Raw genomic sequence first — 18242 nt, forward strand, 5'->3', positions numbered from 1 at the left:
ATATATGATGGCTTTTATAATCCACCTGGCTAAAAGCCTTTCTCAGTAAGGGAACCCTTCTTTTTCCACACTGTATAAGGTGCTAGAACTGGTGTTTACAGCACACATTTGAGTGTCTGAAGTGTTCCTAAAGTTGATCAATTACTTTCTCTTCACTAAAAGAAAAGTAGTACTTGTGGCACCTTAGATACTAACAAATTTCACAAGTATTCCTTTTCTTTTTGCGACGGCTACTAACTAACACGGCTGCTACTCTGAAACTTTTCTCTTCACTGTTTTTTTTTATTTTATTTTACTACTTAAAAAGCAGTTTTGGTGTAGGACTCAATGCACAAAGAATACAGGGCTAGGTTTCTTTACTGCAGAAATAATATCACAGAACAGTTCATCTTACAAACAGCTGAATAAAAACATGCTACAGTTCAATCCAAAAGTCTGAATAAAAGCACAAGCAAAATGCAATGACCTGCAGCAAAACTTAAAGTGCATCTGTCTCCCTCCTTCTTTAGACTGTTTGGTTTTGCATATAGTGAGTAAAGGCATTTTTGTGGGTTTAAAAACGGAGCAAAAATAAACCTTTCCCAGCTGGCTAACCTACCTAGTACAGTAAAATAGGGTGACCTTCCTAGCTGCAGTGAAGACCAGATTGCAGCAGGAAACTCTGAGTGACTTCCCACATAGACTGGTATGTGATCCCATTACTGCAGTATCAAATGATATATCTTTCAGGTGAGTAACACATCTCAGCATGTGTTTTCAGCGCCATTAATACATTCCCATTTTAATTAAAGCAGCTAATGGGACCATAGCCAAAGCATCCTAACAGAAAGATCATTCCATGAATGTACACCGTTATTGAGCCTGGGACTACCTCTGGCCTAGTTAAAAGAAGATGGCAGTAATTATAAAGGGGATCTTTACTAAAGAATATGTTTGTTTAATAAATTTTCCAAACTTTTTTGAGAATAGTTTTCAGTATCTCTGCAAGTCTGAATAGTGCTGATAACTCCATCACAGCTGCTATTTTACTGATATTTCCCTGTTCCAGGTTATAGTTGAGACAAAGGAAATTGTCTGGCTTTTCCTGTCTTTCACTATCAAAGCAGCAGCTTCCTGTTAATTGTTATTACCTGTCTGATTTAAGGTCAGATTTTCAGTGGCACATCTGCCCATCTGGTTTGAAATCCTGACACTACTGAAGACAATGGGAGATTTGCCATTTATTTTAATGAGCCAGGATTTAATCCATTTTGCTGGATTAAATGGCACAAATGGCCCCTGCATTCTTTGTGCTCCTGCAGTTAATTGCTAGTGCAAATCTGCATTTGGATAGCTGAACACCTGACTAGGGATGTAGTAGCAGAATGTAGGGACACAATTTTCCCTTTAGAAAGCGAGGCTGCCCTTAATCTTTGTTTACTTGTAGTGGCTAGAATACCTCATTCCATTTTAGTTTTCCTCTAAGCAGAAATAGGTGTATGTTTAGGCCTCATAGCTAACAAATGATGATTGACATTCCATAGGTTATAACAGAAAAAAGGGAATTCAGGCTCTGTAGGTGTTGTGCCATGATGAGCACTTTAGAAATGTACCCATAATATTGCAAGCAACCACATGTGAGTTTAATGCATTGTTTGTTTTAAAATTATTTATTTTCTTACCTTGACCCGTTCACTAACTAGCTCTTAAAAAGCAGATATCCGGAAAAGAGATTTGTGTATGTGTTACACTGATAAGTTAATTTAGGGGGGACGGTTCCTGGCTTACAGTGTTGGAGCCTGAAGTGTATTTTTTCTACAGGCTTCTCCATGTTGCGTCCATCTGCCAGTGTGTCCCAATCCTACTCTGGAATGACTGCCTCTAGGGCAGAGAGGGTATCTGTCCATATCCAATCTGTATCTGTTGTTTCTGTTTGGCATACTGCCACCAAAGGTGCCAATTGTGCCGGTGGTGGTTGTGATATGTATGCTTGTTCACAAGGAAGGGAATTGAAATGACCTGTTTATAAAATGAAGCTAGTCATTACCATTGCTCATGGCTCTCTCGTGCTGGATTTAAAACTGTGTGACCTAGAGCACAAGAATCTAACTTTTTTTCCTGAGCCTTCCAATTCCAGAGAATTGTTTTTTATGTTTTTATAACCGAACATGAATGTATAATAAGAATGCAAACTTGCCATGGACAAATGCATATGTAATTAGATACAAGGGAGAGGAACAGCTGAACATTGGCTTTGGGATGCCCACTTATCATGTCAGTCTTCCAGTTCTAAAAGAGGGCAATTGGGTCGCCACTCTTCATGCAATTCTCCAAAAGTGAAACCAAAGGAAATCAAAGATCTGGAGCCCCATATCTTTTACTCACAGCAATCCCCTATTTGCAATACCTCTAGAGCTGCTGCTAATGGACACTCAGGAATGAGATGGCATAATGCAGTGGTCCTCAAACTATTGTACTGGTGACCCCTTTCACATAGCAAGCCTTTGAGTGCAAACCTCCCCACCCCTTATAAATTAAAAACACTTGTTTATATATTTAACACCATTATAAATGCTGGAGGCAAAGCGGGGTTTGGGGTGGAGGCTGGCAGCTCATGCCCCCTATGTAATAACCCCCAGTTTGAGAACCCCTAGCATAATGGGTTTTCTTTCTTTTTTCATATTTAAGCTGACCGGAATGCAAAGCCTGACAATATCCAATTGGAGTGAGCAGGATACAGTAGGCAGCAGCACTGAGGCACTATCTATGGTGGATAAATGGAAGAAAGGAGAGCAATGGTTCCCAGGGCATGCTTAGGGTTCTCTAATCCCTGGCATTGCATTGGAATGTAAACCATATTAATTATCTTTCAGGTCCAGGTGCACTGGTTAGGCTGAGAAACTGTCTATTTACAAACATTTCTGCTGCTGTCATACACAAGAATATATTCACTTTTTTTTAATCTGTAGGCAAGGTGCATGAAAACAGAATTGCTGTGTGTTTGTAATTCATCAGTTCCTGTTCTTACAAGCTCTGCAAGTCCCTCTTTTCCCAGAAGCTTCCACATATGTCACTCATCTTCAGATTCTGGAGTGAGCCACCTGCCTTCCTCTCTGCTGTTTATCGTAACAGAATCTACTAGCAAACGCTACCCCAGGGACAGTATATTGTTTTCCCTGATATCCTGTCTGATGCTGTTACTTCCACAGTACCTAATTCTTGTGCTGCATACAGCATTATTCACTCTAGTTGAAGAATGAGCAGCAAACTAGTTAAGGAGACTATGTTGGTTGACCAAGCCAAAGGCCTAAAAGAATGTATAAGATAAGGTACATCCGCATCCTATTTCAATTTACTTCCTATTAGTTGCTTTTTCTGCTACACTCTTCTCTTTCAGCCCCTTGGCATATAAATTACACCCACTAAACCCCACTCTTGTGTGACTTTGAACAAGTTATTTAATTTCTCCATGCCTCAGTTTCCTATCTGTAAAATGGGGATAATACTCCCCTTTTCTCACCATCTCACTCTCTTGTCTATTTAGACTGTCAACTCTTTGTGATGAGGACCGTCTCTTGCTATTGATTGGAGACTTTCAGTAGCGCCTCAGATTTAGGAGCACAAGTGGCATTGACTTCAATGGAATTTGCGGTTTTAAAAGCAATAGGTGCTTTTGCAAATCTCCCCAAGCACAAGGGTAGCCCTGACAGTGGGTTGGGGCTCCTAGGTGCAACTGGAATATTAATAATAAACTTAGAACATAACCCTCTTACCTCTAACCTGTAAACTTGGCTGCCTGCAACTGACAGCACTTCTGACTTGTCAGCCTCTTGTGTGGCATGAAATTGAAATGTTCGGGAGCTAGAGCACTGACTGAACATGAATTACCAAGTAAAATTGATTGTGGCTGTTGAGACACACTGCAGCCCTTGTTTATTGTGAGGGGGGTAGTTAGGCGTTCCAGTTTGTTTGCTTGCAGCTTGTAAGGTGACATTTGGGAGCACAAAGCTAAATGCCTCAATGAGCAGGTCTGTCTCTTATACTGTCAATGGATTTGTTACTTCACATTGTACATGGCAATTCTGCAAGCATAACAATTCCTATAATCCAGTTCTATTCTATTCTCATAAACTGTGTGCCAGTAACCCTGACACCTTTGCTATTACAGCAGCACCAGCTGAGCAGTTCAGACAAAGATGTAAATTTTTAACTTGGATTGTTTAAAATCAAAACAACCATCTTTTCGTAGTGCCATAAGGTCGTTACTGTCTTGCTGTAACTACCCTTCCTCACCCCTGCTCTGGTCAGAACCGCTGCATGTGCCGTTAGAAACATACGTTAAGTAGGGTGTAAACATACTGTTTTGCTAAAGAGACTGATTTTCAAGAAAAGACATGGACAGCTGAAGCTCAGTCCTACAGTATGAAACATTTCAGCAGAGAGCAACTCTTAGGCCTTGTCTACCCTAGAAAGGGTTTGCCAGTAGAGCTAGCTATCTTGCGAAACCTGTCCGGGGAGAGGCGGTTTATGCTGGCAAGAGTGTTTGTCCTAGTATAGCTTATTCTGGTTCGCTAAATGAAATAAGCTGTAACAGCAAAAGGACTTTTGCTCGCATAACTGCATCCACAGTAGGGATACAGTGAGGTGACTTTTTCCATATACCCATAACTGCTGGCAAAACGTCCGCGTAGCGCAGGCCTGAGACTTACAGTTTTCACTGTGTTCCTTTAAACTGGAGATTTCTTTGAAATAAGATACTGAGTTGCTGTCTGAACTATTGATGTACATCCCGCCCCCGATCTCTCTTGCTTTAATTAAGTCAACTATTGCAGTTCTTTTGGTCTCCTGCAGTCAGATAATGCCATAGTAGTATGAATAGACTGCCTGAGTGGCACATACCAAGGTATGTAAAATATAATAGGGGGCTGTGACCCTCTGTGACTTCACCTAGCCTATGTATCTCTCAGAATTATGCTGGCCTTGCTAGCTATGCCAGCTGGGGCTATGCAAGTTGCTTGAGAGGACTACACTATAGCAACAAACAGCTTGTATAAAGTACAGGCTTTGGGGGTTTTTTTTGTTTTTTTTTTAAGTGATGGTAGTTAACTACTGGAACAGTTTACCAAGGGATGTGGTGGATTCTCCATCACTTGAAGTCATTATATCAAAATTACATGTCTTTCCAAGTGCAATGTTGTAGTTCAAACCACAAGTTGGGAGCTTGATGCAGGAATTACTGGGGGAGGGTCTCTGGCCTGGGTTAAATAGGAGGTCAGACTAGATGATCACAATGGTCCCTTCCTTCTAGCCTTAAAGATCAATGAATTTCTCACTGCCTTTTCATTTAGGACAAAGCATCACTTTGTTAATTTAATAAACCTGCACTCTAAAATGGTCTAGAAGCTAAAAATGGGGGGGGGGGGGAACGTCCTACTATCCTCAAACCCAAAGCTCACTGTTACCAAATGTGCACTGCTGGGAGCACTTCTGGGCCTTCCAATTGACTCCTATGGCTGAGATGTAGATTTTGCTTCCAGAGGCTGCATGTACTCATAGCTGCACAGAGGTCTTGAAAAGAAATGAGTGGGCGGGGGAGGATTCAGGTTATTGGGCCTGAGGCAGCTGAGTAGCACTAAATATTACCTTAAATTTGTATTCCCTTAGATGAGTCGCTTTGGCATAGAGTCAATGCTGTTAGCTTGTAGTAGTAAACGGTGGAAAGTAAACGCTGCTGCTCTGAGCAGCAGCATTAGCAAGTGCTCCAATTGGTGGTACAGTGACCGCTTTGGGTTGATTTGAAGTGCAATGCCAGACTAGTCTCCTAGTTATTTCAGTTTTGCATAGACAGTGCTGGAAAGAGGAAGCAAAACAAGTTATTTGGTTTATAAGTGGGGGTGGAATAGCTGAGCTTTCTGGCAGTGAGCCCTTTTCTTTGATGTACCCTGGAAACATTTACTCTCTAGAAAAGCCTAGATAGAAAGGAAAGAGCCTAAGAATTGGGGTGTGTGTGTGTGTGTGTGTGTGTAAAGAAGGAACACATACCTCCCCCCCACACCAGAGTTGCACTACCTCCTCTCCACAAAATGGAGCCTGTTAAATCACCTGTGGCTTTTGCCACTGGTACAGTGTGTGCTCATGGCAATTCAAGGCCATTTGTCACCCTTCATTGTGCCTGGAGACTGCAAAGCAGCACGTGCCACTTTCTCGCTCCTGCACAGGAGCAGTAACTTGTAGTTATAGTGCTCTGTGTTTCACCACTTAGCAAAGCCGGAAGGAAGATCTAGAAGCACAGAAGGAAAACGATAAATCAGGAGGTTTTTTCCTTCAATATTAACCTACAGCCATAATTCACTGGTCCAAAAAACCTCCCCACCCAGAAAAAGTGGCATGCTAGAAAGCACTCAGCTCGCCAAAGACATTTCATCTACGAAGACCCAGTCAGGATAGTCCCTGGGAGCTGACTGTCTTGGGGCCCTGTGGCTGTGCTGTAGTGACAGTTATTACTGGTGGTGTGCAGGAATTGTCTGGCTTTATTCCCATGTTGGTGTAAAATCCAAGATGTCCAGCCTGCTGTTTTTCTTGCTACTTTGGGGTTCTGTTCCCATTTCAGCTTACAGCAAAGCACTAAACCACAGGCAGAGCTGCACACTGAAATGTGTTTGATATCCATAAAATGTCCTCTCCCAGCCCCAAACAGGAACTTCCTGGTGTGCTGCAAAGGGGACATGGGCTCAAGGGTCCAGCCCTAAAGTTACATGTGAGGATTGGTACAACACTACTAGATAGAGCCAGAAGGAAAGTTTAGCAGAAATGTCTTCTGTGTCATCGGGTTCACCGGGCCTCCCTTCCTGTGCATAAGATTGGTGGGATGGAAATACCACACTCGCATCAGGTGTATTGTAAACTGAACTGCTCCTGTTCCAAGGAGCAGAGCCTCAGCTGGGGTAAATTTTCCTAGCAGCAGTCATTAATGTCCAGCTATTTATATAGCTTCTGTCACTCTCATTTTTGTCATGGCTCAGTCCCAAGCTAGTTGCACGCACTCCTGATTTAGATTGTCACATGCCACGAGGGAAAGCACAGCAAGCAATGGTTCAATTATTGGTCCTTCTGCCACCTTTACGAGTTCTCCAGAAAAATCATTCTTTGGGGTACCTGTAATACTGATAACCTGCCCCAGGGCAGATTCCTTGGGGCAGTTAATAAAAAGAGTAGGCAATCAGACACATCATGGCTCCAGCTGTAAACTAGTTCTTCACACATTGTCATCCCACTTTGGGGGGGGGGGGGGTCACCAGGCTCTACTGGTTGTTCTCTCTCCCAAGTGATAGTTTTCCAGGGGGAAGCCATCCAGTCACAGGTCTCTCACCTTGCACTGACTCCATGGGTGAAGTCCTGGCCCCACTTACATCCATGAAAAACTCTCTTTGACTTAAGTGCGGCCGGGAGTTTACCCCATGGCTCTCTCCATTCTGTAGCATGGAAGACTCATAATGGTACGAACACCTCAAACTCTGCTACTAATTAATCTTGCCCCATGGGGATCACTTAGCCAGATGCAACCAAGTCAGATTATACAGATTTAGCAGCTTGGATGGATTTTATCTGGAGTTTGTGTGAACTATATTTGAACATAAATTATCTATTTTTTCAAGATGTGTGGCAGTCCTATTTTCTGGTTTATTTTTGAGCTATGGCTGTAGGGTTAGAACATGATACCTTTCTCCCAGAAATCAAGAAACACATATAGGAAACATAGCCTCAAAGCATGAAATAGACACATTTAAATTGCTACTGGTAAGATGGCCCTGAGCAGAGCAGAAATCCAACATAATACTTCAACGTAATGCTTCAGTGATCTCTGGGACTCACTGACAGCTGATACCGAGTTTTACTTGAAATACAGTTCTGCTCAGAAAAGTGACTCTGTAAAACTAGCATTATGAGGTTCCAAATTCATTATGTCTTCATGATTTCAGATCAAACATGCTCACTCAAGTAAATAGATGTTTATTTTAACTTCTGTCTCTGCACATTTGCATCAGAAATCAAACTCTGTTCCTTTTGGGTCAGCCTCAATGAGAATAAAGAGTGTTTAATGGGAACCTAGTTATTCATTCTATTAATAATGTGTAAGCCAAAATGGAATCTAATTTGCTCTCCAATAGCTTTGTTGGCTTGGGAAGGGGTGATAGCAGTAAAAAGTACTTTGAAATTATTTCAGGTCACTCAAGTAAGCAGATCTTACTAACTATGCACACAAAGCAGATCTACCAAGTGAGAAAGTGCCATTTTTACATAGTCACTTTTTTAGCCCATGTTGGACTAACCCTTAAAATTAAAACATCTAGGGCTAACTAATTTCTGGCAAAACCCATTTAGAAAAGATAGCCTGAAGGATTATGTTCCCAGATTTTGCATGAACCATTAGGTACCAATGAGTAAATTCCACAGTAACATTGGGTAGGTTGATATGAAGAGTGGACTAATAAAAGCACTGATCTGACTCCAGAGATGTTAATCAGAAAACAAGCTAGCAAAAGACTTCCTCAGGTTGCGGATGGTTTCAGCTTTTGCCTCATCTTCGTTGGCATTTCCCCGTTGTGATGATTCAGATATGCTGAAGGTGTTCGTCAGGGACTGGGATTTGCTGAAACAGAAAGGGACATTCATGCAGAGAAAGACTGATGTTGGATTCATTTGGGGAGGGGAAGTTGGCAATTCAAAGCTCATCATTGATGCTATGCTGCAAATGCAGCAGACAAGTTCAAGGGCAGATACGGGGTGTCTCCATAGGTTGAGAAGGCACCTGAGCCCTGTTTGGAGGCTGATGGCTCTGATATTCACAGTTCAGGCTGTGTTTGGGGTGTGCGGAGATTGAGGCAAGGTTTTCAATACTAGCATTTTTACAAATCTCCATGTGGCTATCTGCTATCACAATGGACTAGAGGCCAAATCCAACTCTCATTAAAGTGAATGGAAAGTCTTCCATTGAATACAACGGGAGCTGGACTGAGCACCAGGTCATCTCCAGTAATGTCTATGATACCATACACTTCCCAGCTAGGGTCCTTGCCTGTGTGTTCTGTGACTTCCTCACCAGAGGTACTTAATACATACATTAGAGCTAAGGCCCAAGCAAAGGAACGTCTGTTGTTTACAAACCTCAAGAAACATGCAAATCCAGTATGTGAAGAAAAGCAAAGGTCCCAGCTGCACCCTTGGCAGGAGAAGAGATGATTATGGATGCCAGCCTCGTGCTCCACACAGCTATAGCAGAGACCCATCTTAATTTCCAAGGTCTCAGTTTTCCACTGCCAGAGGCTATGAGTGCTGTTGAGGCCAGACTAATGGTCCAATGGTTCATTATGCAGGAAACCCAAGCATGTCTTTAGATCTGCAGGTGGCAGAATTAGCAGTTCACCCAGCCCTTCAGGCCTTGTCTACACTAGAGAGTCCCCCACCATTGCTAGTGCCAGGTCAGCTCCACTAGTGGTCCCAACACAGGGAGCACTAGTGGCCAGCTGGGTTTTGAGCACCACATGCTTTGCTCTGACATGGTGCTTAGCAAAGCTGTGGCCATCTGGATCTCTCTTTATAGCAGTGCTCCCAGCCTCACTACAAATGCTTGGAAATTTGGGGCAACAAAGGTTTATGCAGAGCCTAACCCCAGGGGAGAGTGAAGGTGTGATTCACATCAAGCCCTCTGGTCAATGACAGGACAGTCATGGTGTTTCCTTGACTGGGAGGATGGCAGCTGTGCCTTGCAGGAGGGACAAGGAGAAAGAATGTGTGTGTGTGTGTGTGTGTGTGAGAGAAAAAATGTGAAATCTCAGAGATGCAAAGGATCTCTCGCTTTCCCTGAAAAAACACTCATGTGGCCCAAGGATCTGCCAAGGCCAATTCCATGGAGAGCATCAGCACAGGGGCACTTGTACCAATTAAGTCACTGTTGCCCAGCCCTGAGTCTTGAAGAATGCTGTTGCCTGGCAACAAGGGATCAGCGAGGCCCTGGCCTATGTACTAAGCCAGGACGCTTTTAAAGACATCTTTTTCAGATCTACAAATCTGTTAGCTTAAAGGGCACCTACTTCAGGTGTGGATGTGGGGAGGCCTGCTGCTTGGCTGTTTCACCAAGGCCTTGTTGAGCAGGAGCCCGTCCTTGGGCAGGGGGTCTAGGCTGCTGTGGTGGAAAGATGCCAGGCCTGGAGGCCTGGACTGGGGAGGTTCCAGTGGAAGATCGTGTTAACTGTGGGGATCCAGGCGACCTCTGCTGCTGAGGTGAGCTAGACTGGGGACTCTGGGGCTGCTGGCCCTGAGGAGAGAGCCGTTGTTGTGGAGGTGCTCCAGTCCGCGGAGGCTGAGATCCCTGAGGCTGGCGTGGACCCCCTGCAGGGAACATGGACACAAAGGTGCACAAGACACATTAAACAAGGAGCAGCTGCATGGGGGAACGGGTTGTAGTGAAAGGAGAAACATTTCAGACTCGTTATGGACACTGGATGCCATTAACCTGTTGGTCTGTGGCAACATGCCCATATCTACAGAGTTGCTGCTGTACAGTTCTTTGCCTTCTTAACACCAAGGGAACCCTGCCATCCTTCTCCCAGGTAAAGCTGTCTCAGCGTGCCTTAGTTCTCCATGTGATTGTCACCATTTCTTGTCTTTGAGTCTTGTGTGGGAGCCTGAATTGTTGGGGTGGAAGGTTGGAATCAATGGGAGAACTAGCTCTACCCACAGAAAATGGAAGTTTGGGTCAACAGCACCTTCCCTGGATAGTTACTATGAGGGGCTCGTATGCCACATCACCATCCATGCTTCTGTATTATAACATGATCAGTGGGTGGATGCTTCAGCATTTTTAGATGAGAGACCCTCAGACCAAAGCCTGACTTTTCTGCCATCCTAAAGTCACATAAAACGATGCTCCTAGCAAGTGAAAATAGACATACACTGTTTCAGAGAGTAAAGCTAATAGTCTTTAAAGATCTCATGTACTCTTGTACATGAGTAAAAGTGTTACCCCAATGTCTTGACCAAATTCCAGCTTGGGCAATTACATTCTGCTGAGCTCAATTCTACCTGCATTTTCCACTGGAGATGCTATTCTTCTTGACTGCCTTTTCTGAACTGTTGTGTGATGTTACTCTGCACTGTTGAACAGTTGCTGTATTTTATTGCCACGCTGGCTGCCTGTCAATTTCAGTGACGGGTGAAGAGATTCCTGTGTACAGTCTGAATCGAATCCCAGAATGAACTGTCTAGGTTTCCTTTGCCAGAGGTCCTAGAGTACAGTACCTTGAGGAGGTGGCCGTGGTTGGGATGATTGCCCAAGCTGGGGTCCAGGCTGAGGCTGCGTCTGTGATTTCATTGACTGAGGCTGGACTTGTTGAGGCTGGAAAAAAATCATTACAGTCAGAACGTGTTCAAAAGGAGAAGCCTAGGGATGACAGAATTTTGAATATTGTGGTGTTTTCAACACACACTCTGCCACTGCAGCATAAGGCCTGTAAGGTTCCATGGTATTTGATGGAGAACTGAGTAGGAAAAAGCATGGAAACTCTTAGCTAGAAGAGAATGACTGCAGAGTTACATTTTTTAAAAGTGGGTTTACAAATTACCAGACTGGATCAAACCTGAGGCCCATTTAGCCCAGTTGCGAGCACCAGATGCTTCAAAGGCAGAAGTATGTAAGAACCCCGCACTAAACAGGTGTGGAGTTATCAGGTCTCATCCTGATTTCTAATACTTAGAAATTGGCTTAAGCCATGATGTTTAATATCCCTTCCACATGGATTGTCGATTAATTATAACTCTGGAAATTCCTGACATCCCTATAATGTCCAATCCGTTTTTCAATCTTATCAAGTTCTTGGTCTCAATGACTTTCTGTGGCAGTGAATACCACAGTCTAGTTATTTCCTTTGATTCATTTCCCACCTTTTAATTTCATTGAATGCCCCTTGTTCTCTGCTAAGAGACAGGGAGAATAGATGTTCCAAATCTATCTTCTCTAGACCATTATTTTATATATTTTTATTATGTTACCTCTTATCTGTCTCCTTTCTAAGGAGAACAAGCTCATCATTTCAGTCTCTCTTCCCAGGAGAGTGTTTCCAGGCCCTGGATCTTTCTCACCACTCTTTTCTGAGCCCCCTCTAGTTGTTCACTATCCATTTTCAGATGGGGTGATTAATACTGCAAACAATATCCAGATAAGGCTGTACCACTGATTTGTATAAAGGCATTAGAATAGTCTCCATATTGTTCACCATCCCATTCCTTATGAATCCTAACAACTTGTTTGATTTTTTTGCCTGCAGCTGTGCACTGAGCAGAGGTTTTCACTGAGCTGTCTACCATGAGGCCAGTTGAGTTGATACAGTTAATTTAAAATAAGTAGTTTAAAATTTCCCCTCCAATGTGCATTAATTTGCATTTATCAACATCGAATTTCGTGCACATTGTGTAAAGAGTTGTCACTTTGGATGGGCTATCACCAGCAGGAGAGTGAATTTGTGTGGGGGGGTGGAGGGTGAGAAAACCTGGATTTGTGCTGGAAATGGCCCACCTGATGATCACTTTAGATAAGCTATTACCAGCAGGACAGTGGGGTGGGAGTAGGTATTGTTTCATATTCTCTGTGTATATATAAAGCCTGCTGCAGTTTCCACGATATGCATCTGAGGAAGTGAGCTGTAGCTCACGAAAGCTTATGCTCTAATGGATTGGTTAGTCTCTAAGGTGCCACAAGTCCTCCTTTTCTTTTTGCGAATACAGACTAACACGGCTGTTACTCTGAAACCAGTTTGCCATTGTGTTTCTCATTCACCGAGCTTGGTTAGGTCTTGCTGAAGTTCCTCCCGGTCCTCTCTAATTTTGCTATCTCTCTGCTCACTCTCCTTTTCTGATCATTCATAAACAGTTTAAACAACACGGGACTGTTGTGCAGAGGCCTGTACTCTAAGCTGTCCAAGGTAACAAGAGTCTAACACAGCCTGTTACATAAAATTGTTTATGAAAGTCAGCAAAGTTGGAGACAAATAGACTGGTCCAAACTGGATTGTTTAGGTTAAAAGAACTATGTTAAGGGGCCTTCAAGGCTCCTGGCAAAGTCATGGGTTGGCATGACAAGGAGCTAAACGAGTCTAGAAATGGGAAGAAATGTTTATAGTTGAAATCACTGACGTGTGTTTTAATTAGTTAATGTTACTGGGATGTGGTTGCCAACCCATCTTGGACAGTGTTCATTTTGGAGTCACTAAATGGACGGGGGCCAGATGCATGGGCTGGAAGGATTGAGCTTTGTCACTGTGGCTGCCACTCCCAAAGTCTCCTGGGATCCACCACGTTACTGTTGGGCCTTTGTTGTCCTGTTCCTGAAAGGCAGCCTGACTACACCGGGCCAAAGAGAGGGAATCAGGTGACATTGCTACCAGCTTCAGCCAAATCCTGAACAACACCTGGGATATGAGACTTGGGTTCCTGCTGTCGCCCCTCCCCTGTGTTTCATTTTCTTTCCCTACCTTATTTCTGCTCTTTCCTTTCTCTCTGCTTTCTGTCTAATAAGCATCTGGCTTAGCCATCCCAGACAAGTCCTCCGTTCGCAACACTGTTATGAGCCTGGGACTGGAGAGGCAGCCACAAGCAATACTTTAAAGAGCCGAAGACTGCTATAGTTTGCCAGATCTCAGCGTGGCTGATCAGACCACGTGCTGTGCCTGTGTTTTCCCAGCAGCAAGGGTGCAAGGGAAAGGCAGCACCAGACACAGAAGCTGCATTTTCTATCTTTACTGTTCTTTTCTCTCCTCTGTTGTGTGATTGTCTTGTTTTGTCTTAAACAAAGAAGGACTGGACTTTAGCAGCAACAGCTCCAGACCATCTTAACTAACTTTTTCTCTTTCCCCAAAAAGACAGTTAATAATGCATCTTTAATTCCATCTAACGACTATCCAACAGGGGTTCCTCCCTATATAAAGAACCAACTGACAGCTTCAGGGGAAAAGGGGAAGGAGTATTATTAAAACGAAAGTCTTACTTAATACTTTACTGCCTTGACTCTTCTCCAATCCCTCCTCCCGGCGTTCCTGCTATAGGCTTAAAAACAGTACTCATATTCACAGATGTTTTTATTTAAACCCTGGTATGTCATGCCATGGTGCGGTTCAGTCATTCAAAACTGCCATTGGCAAATGTTGCTCTAAAATAAGGTGGATTCAGTACTCAGCCTGGGGTGAGTGCGCGGTGAGGCCTACTGCTCAGTTTAAAAGCAGAAATGATGGGTTCTGATGAACGGCAACATCAGCCAGGTCTTCTTTTCAGGGACTGGTGGCTGAGACACAGGGTCTCTCTGAAGAAGCAGGGATGCCATTAGAGAAGGGCCTAACAGTGGCAGAAAGCCTCACTGGCTCCCTTTGGGATGCACCAGATTTCACCAGAGAGGCAAAGGCTGGAATAAACTCAATCGGGGGGATTGCTATCCTGTCAAGCGGGGATGTTGCAGCCAAACTATAAAGAGTTCTAGAGTCTCCTCAACATGCACACAGAACTCATGTCCATAGTCACTCATGGGAGCAGAGACCCTAAGAGTAGCAGGGGCTCCATCAGCAGTGAACAAGCCACATTGTTTGGCTTTATAGGCTACCGAGTCATGTATTGCTGGGGTCCAGCTAAGAATCTGCCCGTTCTTTGTGGGCAGAGATGGGGGATAAGTTTTCTTTATAAACCCTGCAGAAGCTCTCAGACTTAATTCCCCCTGGGAGGGACAGGGTTATGATCCCTCCAGACTCTCCCTGGCATAGGTTGGTCTGACTGCTCTTTACTGAAGTTATTGGATGCCGTGTCTTTAAACTGATTCTAACCCCCTCTTCCCCAGTCCACAGTACATCAGCTCACTGCTGTCACCTACAAGGGTGCCTAGCTCAACATATTATTGCCTGCCATCATGCCACCCAATCTGAGTCGCCATAGCAACAGCTGCCCCATACTGCTTGGACATTTGTGAGCAGGAGATGCTCCTACGCTTGCCCTTTCTGCTGCCATTCCTTGCCCACTCTGAGTCCACCTCTCGCCAAACTTCTACAGTGTTTGTCTCTGATGATGCTTCTCTTTAAAATTTGTAGTCTTGGTCACAGTCTGTACCCAGCCAAAAAAAGCCCAGGGTATATGTGTGTGGTGGATAAGCTGAATGAGAATGTGATGCCATGGTAATATGAAGAGAGACATTGCTCAGGGACAACCCATGAAGGGTTTATGGAAGAGCTACCCCTGCAACAGTAACAGCAGAATCATCCAATACTTTGTATGGGGTGACATCTCTGTCCAACAGAACCAGAACATTCAATCCACTGAGGTACATGATTGGCTGAACACTCACTGGGGTTTGAGAAAGCACCTGCTTTTCTGAATGGCTCCATCCACACTTACCCAAGACCTTGGAGGTGAGGGGGTAGATCCCACCGTCACAAGAAGCTGAGTCATTTTGGAGACAACCAGATCAGCTACGAGCTGTGTGTCCTCCTCTACGTGCTCCCCTATCAGGGGCATCGAGCTATCCATCACCTGCACAGAGAGAGAAAGGGCAGCTATCAAGGGGGCTTCCTAGTGAAGGGGCAGGTCTAGACACTCAATTGGATGCCAAGCTCCGTTGTGTTACTACCTCCCCAGGCACCTATTCCCATCATTTGCCCACATCCTGAAGTGGAGGGAGCTGCCTATCACAATGGCTGGTGCATATCTCAGTTTTTGAGAAACGATGCCTCCTGCCAGTTGGAGCCCAGGCCTAGGCTTGATACGGGTTTCTAGAGACTTTTTTTTAATCAAACTAGTTTCTTCCTACACCCAAAAAGGCTGATTGAATGTCTTTCATTGATGGGTGTTTCTCTGGAGTTCAACTGTGGTGATATTTGTGGATGATGCTCCGAAGGGTTCCAGGTATAAAGGAGAAAGGAAACAAACCGCAAAGAGACCCGTGCAGATTAGTGCAAGGGGGACTAGAGGCAACCAGGGAAGAGCTGGTATTAATCAATGCAACGCTCTACAGGAAATAAGGAAATAAACAACACAGGCACAAAATAGACAGGATGTCCCGAAACAGCAGCACTCATGCCATGAAAGTAAACTTCCTCTCAGCTGGTCTCCTTTATGCAGTTCTGACATTACTTTGCCATGTAAACACACACTACAATTACCACAGGGAAGGTGAGGAAGGAAAGGTTTGAAGGGGTCCACAGTCTTAAAAAGGGCGAGACCCACACTGTATGCCATCCCTGAAACACCACCATAATCATCAAAGTTGTTTGTCGTATCCCAACAGCTTTACAAACATTAACCAAGCCCCATACAAAGCACCTCATTATGGTGAAGCTAAGGTTCAGTTGGGGGTGCTTATTAACCTACCAGAATGTTAGTGCCTTTTAAGACAACGAAACTTTAGAAATCCAGGAAATGCAGCATTAAAGTTTGCATTTGTTAGATAAGGCACTGACACACTCAGATAACAACTGCAACCTCAAGTCTGCCCCACTAGAGTTCCAAGCATACAGTCTGGACTGGGACTCTATTCTCAGCTCTGCCACTGGCTGGCTGGGTGATCTTGGGTAAGTCACTTCCTCCTCTGTGTCTCAGGTTCCCTAGCTGTAAAATGGGGCTAATGACACTGACCTCCTTTGTAACATGCTTTGAGATCTACTGATGAAAAACACTCTGTAAGACCTAGATATTATTGTTATTATTATTTATTATTAAGCAGAATGTTCTGCACACATTTCTATAGGTAGGTTTAAGGAAGTCTGTTTGTGTCATCAGTTCATCAACAGATAGTTCCAACCTGACCATCTGACATAGAGGTGACTTATTAATGGAGTAACTGTTCAACTCTCCTTAATTTGGTCTCCACTTTAGTTTCGTTACATATGAACTTATATAAAATCCCGAAGCTATGCCTGTGGACAGCTTTAATTTTGAAAATCTGATGAGAAGAGGACTGGTACCAAAATCCATTGCTTTCTTGATTTATGGTCTAGGGCAAACTATGGCCCGCAGGCCATATCCAGCCCGCGGGACCCTCCTGCCCAGCCCCTGAGCTCCTGGCTCGGGAGGCTCACCCCCAGCCCCTCTGCTGCTGTTCTTCCTCCCCCGCAGCCTCAGCGCGCAACGCTCTGGGCAGCGGGGCTGCGAGCTCCTGGGGCAGCGCAGCTGCCGAGCCTGCCCTGATCCGGTGCTCTGTGCTGCGCGGTGGCGTGGCGGGCTCCAGCTAGGCGGTGCGGCTGCCTGTCCTGGTGCTCTGGGCGGGGTGGCCGTAGCACCATCAGCCCCCGGTACTCCAGGCAGTGCGGTAAGGGGGCCGGGGTGTTGGATAGAGGGCAGGGGAGTTGGGGGGAGTGGTCAGGGGGCGGGGGTGTGGATAGGGGTTGGGGCGGTCAGAGGGAGGGGAACAGGAGGGTTGAATGGGGGCAGGAGTCCCGGGGGGGCAGTCAGGGGGCTAGAAGCGGGGGGGAGTCAGATGGGGGGTGGGCTGGGCCACGCCTGGCTATTTGGGGAAGCACAGCCTCCCCTAACCGGCCCTCCATACAATTTCTGAAACCCGATGTGGCCCTCAGGCCAAAAAGTTTGCCCGTTCCAGTCTAGGGTATGCACGGAGCAGGTTAAATGGAAGGGGGTCAGATAAATACATTAAATGGTGTTCAACTCTGCTGTCATCTCCTCTGCTTCTTTGTAGAACAGGCTTCTTGGGGTCCAGAGATAGCTAGGTTTGGCTGCCATAAAGGTGTGGCTGGGAGAACTATAAACCATTGGACTTGAAATCTAACCGGACTTCTATTAGGGGGTCTCGCTAGCACGTAGCTCCACGAGGCATCCCCATTTCATCTGGCAATTCTAACACCAGCTCATACGTAGAAAAGCCATGTCAACTTCATTGACCTTGTTAATTTACTGTGAAAGGGATGTTTTTTGACCACTAGATGGTGCCATTGTTCCCTTTAACAAGCCATTATCCAGTGAAGTAATCTGCTCACTCACTAACTCTTGGTGTAAATAACTGTGTAGTGATAGGTCTGTATTAAAAAAAACCTCTCATCTCTTCAGCTTGGAAATTATTTCCCGTCATTACTGCAGCAGCATGTGATATGCTGGCTGAAGTGAAAGGACAGGGTATAATTTAGAAACGGAGACATCTAGGGCTAAATTAATCCTGTTTCAGGCCCATCAAAGTCAATGAGCAACATCAGGCATTAGGTTGTCTCTGTGTCTTATTTTGTGGT

The 18242-nt window shown here is 44.7% G+C and overlaps 1 protein-coding gene across 3 annotated transcripts in view; it reads right to left on the reverse strand.

Moving 5' to 3' along the window:
• Positions 1 to 339: 339 nt before the first annotated feature.
• The window catches only part of SYN3 (synapsin III), a 279822-nt gene continuing 261919 nt past the window's right edge, over positions 340 to 18242 (reverse strand). For all 3 annotated transcript variants that reach the window (XM_073324725.1, XM_073324735.1, XM_073324744.1), the window contains 4 exons: positions 15406 to 15540; positions 11278 to 11374; positions 10071 to 10368; positions 340 to 8629 (listed from right to left, as the gene is read on the reverse strand). In XM_073324725.1, coding sequence (XP_073180826.1) covers positions 8497 to 8629; positions 10071 to 10368; positions 11278 to 11374; positions 15406 to 15540 — 663 coding nt within the window. In that variant the 3' untranslated portion in view covers positions 340 to 8496. The remainder of the gene's footprint in view (positions 8630 to 10070; positions 10369 to 11277; positions 11375 to 15405; positions 15541 to 18242) is intronic.

Source organism: Lepidochelys kempii, chromosome 1 (assembly GCF_965140265.1).
Source record: "Lepidochelys kempii isolate rLepKem1 chromosome 1, rLepKem1.hap2, whole genome shotgun sequence".
NCBI lineage: Eukaryota > Metazoa > Chordata > Testudines > Cheloniidae > Lepidochelys > Lepidochelys kempii.